The following is a 9,682-nucleotide window of genomic DNA, read 5'->3' on the forward strand; positions in this document are numbered from 1 at the left end:
ACACACACACTCTCTCTTACCAGAAATGCCGCCGTATGTAGTTCTCGCGCCTCTGCCAATCCCAGGCCAGGGTGTGGCGTCGGCTTTAAGAGCCATCAGTCCAGATACAGTGTTGGTGGCTGTGACTCCATCTACCCCACCTGCAAACAACCACAGAGGTTCTTATAAAAGCCTGAACCAGCCAGACTGTGTTCATGAAATTACATTGAGATGTTGTTCCAGTAATATCAGAACATATAAATATAGTGCTATTATTAATCCTGCCATAAAGATCATACCTTTAGCAGGTCCTTATTTATAAAATGCATGCATAATTACATTTTGATGCTAATTTGTATAGAAGTGATCCTATGTTAAGCAGGAACAAGTCAAGATTTATAAAAGTACAAAATGACTTGAAAATGCCAAGTGACAAGCACTGGTATGCCAGTACATGCTAATTTCATTTTTAAATCATGTTTAGTTATGCATGTGTGAAGGAAATGAATAAATAACTGTTTACCTGTATGAGAATACTTTAGATGTGCTATTTAAAATGTAGTTTTGATCAATGTATGTGCATGTAAAGTATGTCAAAATATATTTTTTATTCACATCTTTTTTTTTTTATATCTGAATGTGTCCATGAGGGTACAGACATAAAAATATGTAGTTTTAATGTAATGTAAGACATCAAATGCAAATTTGGAGCCAGGAGGAAGCTTGTAACAAAATAGCATAAATCAATACTCAGCAAATCTTATATTTAAAAAAGGTTACTGGCTTATATTGTACAATTTATCCTTCACCTTCTTGACTTCTATTGTGAAGAACATGAATGAGAATGAATGATGGGGTTAATGACATAATGCAGTGTAATAAATGGCATGAGTGAGCAGAAGAGAAAGTCAGGAAAAAATTGCATGAAGAATATGCTGATTACCACGTAGGTGCATATACAATAGTTACATTGAAATGGCAAAAAAAAAAAAAAAACTCTTCCATCTATTCCTACACTTGACCCTCTTACACTAGCGCTATCTATTCTATTTCTATTTTATCTACTTGTTTTCTTTTTATTTATTAAAAAACTTGACCATCTAACACTTGCACTCTCTATTCTATTTCTGTTCTATGCATTCTCTATTATTTTTCTATTCTTTCAACTTGTTTTCTTTTTATTTATTTATTTATTTGTTTTCAAAAACTGACCCTCTAACACTTTCATTGTCTATTCTTTTTCAATTTTTCGACTTCTTTTTTTTATTATTTAAAATTACCCTGTAACACTACCATTCTCTATTCTTTTTCTATTCTGTGGCCCCACTTTATATTAAGTGGCCTTAACTACTATGTACTTACATCAAAAATTAAGTACAATGTACTTATTGTGTTCATATTCATATATGAATATATCCAGTTCATATATCCGATTGAGGTGGGATACGGGTAAGGTTAGGGACAGGTTTGTTGGTATGGGTAGGTTTAAGGGTGGGTTAAGGTGTAAGGGATGGGTCAACTGTGTAATTATAAATGTAATTACAGAAATTAATTACAGATGTAATTACATGCAGGTATTTTTTTTTAAATATAAGTACAATGTAAAAACATGTATGTACACAATAAGTGCATTGTACCAAATTATTAATTTAAATGTAAGTACATAGTTGTTAAGGCCACTTAATATAAAGTGGGTCCTCTTCTGTCTACTTGTTTTGTTTTTATTTATTATAACGAAAAAAAAAGAAAAGAAAAAAAAAAAAAACTTGATACGTGTACTGTGTTAAACTAACCAAGACTTGTAATAGCACTTACATATCATTGCTCTTTTGTTGGTTTTGATTGCTTCTATTGTCTTCACTTGTAAGTTGCTTTGGATGAAAGCATCATCTAACTGACTAAATGTAATGTAAATGTAAATCGAAAATATAAACAATAGAATCTTATTCAAAATTAAGTTTTCCTCCATCTGAAAATGGTGTGCACATAATAGTAATAATGCCATCATATTGAAAATGTAATTTAAAAATGACTTAATTAGGTTAATGAGTTGAATGTACAATAATGTTTAAAAGTTGAGGGTCAGTAAGATTATTATTATTATTATTATTAATTAAAAAAAAAGAAATGAACAGTTACCCAGCAAGGATGCATTCAATTGATCAAAAGTGACAGTAAAAAAAAAAGTTTCAAAGATTTCTATTTCAAATAAATGCTGTTATTTTGAACATTCTATTCATCCAACAATCCTGAAAAAAAGATACCATGGTTTCCACAAAAAATATTAAGCAACACAACTGTTCATTAATAAAAATATAAATAAATGTTTATTGAGCACTAAATCATATTTAGTAGAGAGTAAATGTCTCTACTCTCTCAGTTCTCTAAAATATTGGAAAAATTGTATGTTAATAGACTGGAAAATTTTATGGAAAAGCATGAATTGTTAGTCGGACAAAACTCAAACGTACGTGTATTTCGATTCGACGGGTGATATCGTGGAATAGATTAAACGGATATATCAAAGAAAGTTAATATGTTGCAATTTAAAAGTAGGTATAAAATATTTATTTTTGATAAATACACGTATCACCTACAAATGCACTCAAAACGACTGTGTCTACTGTCATATGTTTGTCTGTAGGTGAGGCTGCTCATACCCTCATATGCAGCTCTGGCGATGTCAACGATGTTGGTGACGTTGGGTGTGAGCTTGGCAAAGAAGGGGATGGTGGTGGCCTTTCTGACCCAGCGGCAGATGTTCCTCACCAGCTCGGGGTCCTAGAGTGATGGGGGATGTAAGTCAAGTCTCATTACATGGTTCTGTGGATCAAAGAAAGAAACTACTATTTAAGAATTGCTCTGACATTTGTTTTGGACATCCAGGAACTTCGAGCTGTTAATTCAGGTTCTCTGATGCCAAACCGAAAATGACAAAGGGTCATGACATTTGAGGTGCATTTCTCTTTCATTCACATTCATCTGCCGGTCCATTTTAAAACAGCAAGGCTACCCTAAATATTCACCGAACACTGGCCACAGAGCACAGAGGCAATGTTCAAAATGTGTTTTCTCTCGATCTCTCTTTTCCTCACATAGAGTCTCTCTCATTCTACCGCCCACACACACACACCAAGGACTCCAAATGGTTTAGCGATCCCCTCATGAACTCTCTCAGATGTGGCCAGCGAGGAAAACGCCGTTGTGTCTGAACACGTCGTCTGAAACACATCGCTGCCTTCATGTTGCTTTTTCACTTCTGCGGCTGCCTTTTCCTGCTCCCTTCCCCCAGCCTTCTCTTACTGCCGCTCATTCTGCCTCTCATCTCCCTCTCACTCAGTAAGCAACAACAACAACAAAATCTATATGGCGTGTGCACCTTTCTGATAGGAATGTAGTCATTTTATGCATGTGTTCTCCAATGTTTGAATTATAACAAAGCTTCATGGGACTCAGTGCTCAAAGATCTGCTTTCCAGTACAGGAGAGACCAGGGCTAGTTGTCCCACGAGGAAAAGTGCTATATCTCAGTAACAAGAAGGTTTTGATTCAAAAGTCCAGTTACACCAGTATGTATCTCAAGCAGTTATTTTGTATGCTGTTTCAAATTAGAACCAAATTTACATTACCTTTTACTATTTATTTTTGTCATAATTGAAGAGACAAGTAACCCCAGTCTCCCCTATAACTTCTATTATTTTATATCCAGTATATACACTAAGTTTGGTGTCAATAAGATTTTTGTATGTTTTTATTTGGTAAAAAACATGACTGTATTTATTTGGTAAAAATACAGTAGAACCAGTAATATTGCAAAATATTATTACAATGTAAAATAACTGTTTTCTATTTGAATATATATTAAAATATATCAGCAAAGCTGAATTTTCAGCAGCCATTATTTCAGTCTACAGTGTCAGAAATCATTCTAATATGATTTGCTGCTCAAGAAACATTTCTTCTTTTTTATCAATGTTAAAAACAGTTGAGCTGCTTAATATTTATTTTGGAAATGGTGTTGATTTTTTTTGTGATTCTTTTATAAATAGAAAGTACAAAAGAACAGCAACTAAAATCGTTTGTCTTTTGATCAGTTTAACTTAACCTTGCTGAATAAAACTTAAAAAATACAATAAATAAATAAATAAAATTACTGACACCAAAATTTTGATTGATAATTAATATATATAATCTGTTTCTCCAATATCACAATTGAAATAAAATGGTAACTATGGTGAACAAGATCTGTTTTTACTCCACGCTATACTACACATATCTGCCACAGATATACAGCACTGCAACTGGCTATTGTCATTGTAGATATTTTTAATGTTTGAAATATTTCTTTTAAATCAATATCAATCGGACATTATGGAGGTGATGACCTGTTGTAAAAAAATTTATATGACACGTCGAGGGATGGTTGGGTTGCCACCCTCTCAGCCTGATTATAGAGATAACTAGAGGGGTTATGACTGAAAATAAGGAGTCTTGGGCTCCTCTAAACTCCTTGTAATTCGAACACTAGTTCTCCTTTAAGTAGGCAGAAATGTGAGTGCAACAAGTCAGATCTGCCTTAAACACCCTGCATTTTAGTCACAAAAATAAAACATTGAATCAGATACAGCTCGAGTCCCTCAGAACTTTTAAACGAAGGAAAAGAACCTATCTCTCGCAAACATCTGGAGCAAAATAAAGTGTTTTATAGCGAAGCCGTATCTCCTCCTCTGTTGGTGCTGTGGTTCTGGAGAGCAACGTGATGGCAGCCCTTCAAATCACTGGCATTCATAATGAATGAGATTTGAATGGCGCGCATCTTGAGAGTAGCGCAAACTGTCATAACTCAGAGATACGGCTGAGATGTGCCAAATGGAAATGTGATGTGCCTCTGTCGTACCAGGCTTCGGGCTCCTCAGACATCTGTTGCAAATGCGATGCTTCGGGGCATTTCTGTTTTCCTCTGAATATGAGCGTGTTTGTTCATAGCATGTGTGGGCCCATAAAACATCTCTTTTTTATGTTTTTTTCTTTCCTTTTTTCAGCGGAAAAGTGTCAGAGTGAGTGAAAGGAAAGGGATGAGCACAAAGCAGCAAACAAAGTGTTAGAAATGAGGCGCTTTTGAGGAAAAGCCCTATTGTCTAACTTGTTGTAGCCCATCATGTTTGATTGAAACGCAGCGTCTGTGCCATGCTCTGTAATCGCTGCGCGAGAAACTTTATTGTGGATCTTACCCTCGAGCTATTGTTTCTGTCTTGAGATTTTGCCGCCTGAACACAGGAAACCGGTGGATGCTGACATGACAAACTCCAATGCTTTTCAAGGTGGAGATCTTCAGTCTGAACGAGTTTCTTTTGTGCTGAGGAACATGAGGGGATGATATGTGGTGCATTGGAGGAAAATAGCCACCAGTATGGGCCGTGGGAGGGATGTGGGCAGCGAGCATTTATAACAAGGCTGGAAAACCACACACACACATGCATGCACACACACACACACTAAATCTTGTCAGAGGGTAGCAACCAGAATGTTCTACGGTCTACAGAGAGAAGCTAGAAAAACCCAAAAGACAGAGGGAAAACTGTGCAAGCTGTCGGTGGAGATGGGACCCGGGTGCCCCGAGGAATGAAATGCTTGAGCGAGGAGAAAAAAACGCCACCTTTAGGCTCGCAGAAGAGATTGAGAGCACATTAAGATTTCCAGGAGCATAATGGAGGCTGGCCAGCAGATGTCTGCGAGCGCAAGTGTGTGTGCGTGTCCATCTGTGCGTAGGTCACCGGTGGCGAGGCTAAAACATAGTGGCTAACAGCAGGGAGCGTGGTCAAGGGAAGGTAGAAAAGCATTAGCGGAGCGCTAGGGCCAGAGGCAGGTGCCTGGCCCTGAAACAGATGCTGCTTGTAAGAACTTAATGTCCTCACAGAGGGGAGCTCAGCGGCGCTGGGAATGCCTATGACAGCTTATTAAAGGCCTCTGGCTGACAAGTGTTTGTAAGCTTGGCTTTCAAGGCTCCGAGCTCAGGGCTCATGCTTCGCCGGTGCTATGAATGCAGGAAGAGAGGCACCTTGGCAAGATGTGTCTGAAAACCTTTCCCTCGAAATCCGGGAAGAACAGGTCCCGGCGAGGCTTGGGACACTTATGAGACACATCAATCTCATGAGCAGAGGGCATTGAGTCCGAGTATGAGATAGCTCACTGCGTACACACTCTGGTCAGACTCTGAAACAAGGGCTGATACACATGAAGGCGCAGTAGAAGATCAATGAATATGTTACACTTCTGAAGTGGTAATATATGAAGCTGAGGACTTGAACACATCTGAAACACAGCACAGGCGGTGTAAAGTAAGGCACGGGTGCATTATCTCATCCACCACAGACAATATCACACATAAGGAGGATCTATAAATATAAATCAAGCTGGGAGGGAAAGTACTTTGTACTGCAGATTGTTGGATGTCTGTTTTCAGAACCACGGACAGCAGCTGCTTCATCTCCGGATGCTGTGGTGATTTTTATATCACTGATTCAAAACGGGCTACAGAACTGAAAAAGTAGTAGTGTGTATCAAATAATTATTTAGGATTAATAAAAAAATATGCTTTTCCTGGCCCTTTCCTTCCTTTTCCTTTTTGTTCTTTCCTTTCCTTTCAGCTCCAACTATTATATAACTGCAATGAGTGAGAAAAGTTATGTCGTTGACAAAATAATTATATTTTGCAGCATTGATTTTATTTTTCTGGTGTTGCTACTAGTAATGCAAAATTATCAAAAATCCAAAACAAATTTGTAAAAATTATTTGTCATCATCATTCTCTCATAATCATCATTATGAGAGAAAATATAAGCTACTTACATCTTATGAAGTCAACACAGTTATACTGAATATATGTGTATATATATATATATATATATATATATATATATATATAGAGAGAGAGAGAGAGAATATAATATAATATAATATAATATAATATAATATAATATAATATAATATAATATAATATAATATAATATAATATAATATAATATGAAGTATTAAGTTATATATTATATTATACTCTTATAAAAATATGTCTGTATGAAGTCTGAGGACAAGTGGTTTTAGAGGGTGTGATTTTTAATGTAATATCATAAATTTAAAAATAAAATAAAAAGGAACTCAAATATGGTACATTTGTATTAAGAACATTCTAGTGATCATCTCTGATTAATTCAATTCAGTGCAAATGTTGCTATTTTAAAACTAATAGCATGAAAATTTGAGCATGTTTTGTCCCATTTCTGAAAAGTCAGTGATAAACACATCACAACCACAGTAACTCAAAGTTGTAGCACAAACATTTGGCATTAATCATAAACAGACTCTAGTACAGAACAAAATGTAGTTCAGATAAAAAGAGAAATCCAGCAATGCCTGAACCGAAACAATGCCTTGCTTAAGATTCTTGAAGTTCTCCCGCATTGGCGCTCAGAGAAAGAAACTGTTTAACATTAGCATATTTACATCTTTGCGAGTTGATTTCTGTCTTTGTAAAATGTAAATGAGTTTTCCCTCCGACAGCACTGTGTCCAGATAGAGCTGCATTAGCCCAGTGTGCCGTACACTCCAGGGTTCAGAGAGAGGGCCACACTCCCTGATTAAATACACAACAGTATGTGGCTGCAATCATACATTTTTGTACCGGTGCACAATTTCCTACTTATTCTCATACAATCAACGAGACCTCCCCCTGTTCCCTACAGTATAAGGGGGAGAGACAGAAACATACAGATGGGGGGAGCAGAGGGGGTGATCCAGACTGAAAGACGGGGAAAAATAAATAGGAAGCAAAGACAGACAGAGACAGACAGACGGAGAAAGCCAGCCACAGAGAGAGCACAAGAGAGCGTGTGGCAAACAGTGTGATTAAATGATATTGCCTTGCGTTAGTTCACACAGAGGTTAGCTGCCAGGAGGCAGCAGGCTGTGATTAGCTTTGTGTGTGTGTGTGTGTGTGTGTGTGTGTGTGTGTGTGAGTGGTAGTGCAGGGCTCGTTTAGAGCCTCTGCAGGAGCACAATGGCTTTGTGTCCTGTTTGAAGGGGGAAACAGCTGTGTGTGTGTGTGTGTGTGTGTGTGTGTCTGTGTAAGAGAGAGAGGTAGCGCAGGGCTCGTTTAGAGCCTCTGCAGGAGCACAATGGCTTTGTGTCCTGTTTGAAGGGGGAAACAGCTCCCGCTTCCCTCACAACCATAACGAAGCTGAAGGGAGATGGAGAGGAATAGGGTACCATTAGATGCCTCCTGACCTGCTCTGTCCATTTATTCTGCATTTGAATGTCTTGTGAGGCTTATAGGATCTCCCGGCGGGAAAAAAAATCACAGCTTGGCAGCGGAGATGTGGTGGGGCGGGTGATGTGCAGGTGACCCGAGTCTGAGTCTAATTTATGCCATTTCCAGATTCACCTTCTGTCCCGTCTTCCGGAATATGACTTTCTTGCTTACTTGGAATACAAAAGGTGAAATTCTGAGGACTATGCTGCACTTTCTTGTCTATATAGCTATGATGAAGTGTAAACTAAGCTTTTGAAGCAAAAGCACAATCTTGTGCTATATCCCAAGTCAAATGATAAATTTGTGTGAGGAACAGACGTGAATTTAAGTTGTTATTCACTGATGATCTTACCTTCTATTGACCTTTAACCCCTGTGGCCAAAGACTAAGAACCAGGGACCGGATTCACGAAAATCTTCTTAAGAAATAAGTTAAGAAATTTCTTAAGATAAATTCCACGAAGTTCGTAAGAATGTTCTTAAGTGCAATTCTTGAAAATTTCTCAAGTTCTCAAATATATTCTTAAGAACATCTTTATCTGAGAGAATAGGCTACATGACACACTGATAAACTCACACTTTATTGTCTTTTTGCGCTTCCTGCATATTACCCTAATAATCTGAATAAGCACGCACACTGTTTTCGTCGCGAGTTTGACTGGCACTCATCTTCACGTTTTTAATGCGCCGTGTTTTTGAACAGTTACTTTTAAAATAGCCTGTCTCAAGCTGCAGCGATATGTTTCATTCATTTTTGTGCTGTGTTTTTGCACTCTCATCTGAGTGAACGCTTCCGGTATGTGTTTCCGCGCTGCTACAGCAAACGCGTCCTGCGCATTCATGTGCGCTGAATACTGCCAAAGATTATGTCGTATTTATAAACTAAAATTAAAAGCGTGCAATTAAAGTTCCCTCTCTGACTCATTTTAGAGTTGCTACTGAGTTTTGAAGTCAGCAAAAAGTAGCGTCACACATAGACTAATCATGACCGATCATTGTTTACACTATCAGTCATTGCTGTCATTTCAGAAAACTCGTGCACATCCCTATTAATAGTCCTACTATGTATTATATGAAGCTAGTGTTGTTGTAATGCTTAAATATAACAATTTATTTGAAATAACCCAATAAATTCATTAAATAATTCTTACTGTTTGGGATTTAAGACAAGTCTGGGGCTGTCCTAAATTTAAGAAGTTATTTACAATGATTTTTAAGAGGATTCTTTTCAAGAATTTGAATTCTTCTCAAGTTTTGTCTTAAGAACATCTCGGTTACGTATGGTAACCCTCGTTCCCTGAAGGAGGGAACGGAGACGTCACGTCGGATGACCGACGAATTGGGATCTCGCTTAGAGAGACCAATCTACTTCGAGTGTAAACTAAACGAGCCAATGCACA

The 9,682-nt window shown here is 37.5% G+C and overlaps 1 protein-coding gene across 1 annotated transcript in view; it reads right to left on the reverse strand.

Moving 5' to 3' along the window:
* LOC107700576 (dihydropyrimidine dehydrogenase [NADP(+)]) overlaps positions 1–9,682 on the reverse strand; it is a 174,782-nt gene that overhangs the window by 39,268 nt on the left and 125,832 nt on the right. Inside the window, 2 exon segments of the mRNA XM_016502294.1 lie at positions 21–140; positions 2,640–2,760. Of these exon segments, the coding sequence (XP_016357780.1) occupies positions 21–140; positions 2,640–2,760 (241 nt within the window).

This window comes from Sinocyclocheilus anshuiensis, unplaced genomic scaffold, assembly GCF_001515605.1.
Source record: "Sinocyclocheilus anshuiensis isolate Anshui unplaced genomic scaffold, SAMN03320099.WGS_v1.1 scaffold718, whole genome shotgun sequence".
In the NCBI taxonomy this organism is placed as follows: domain Eukaryota; kingdom Metazoa; phylum Chordata; class Actinopteri; order Cypriniformes; family Cyprinidae; genus Sinocyclocheilus; species Sinocyclocheilus anshuiensis.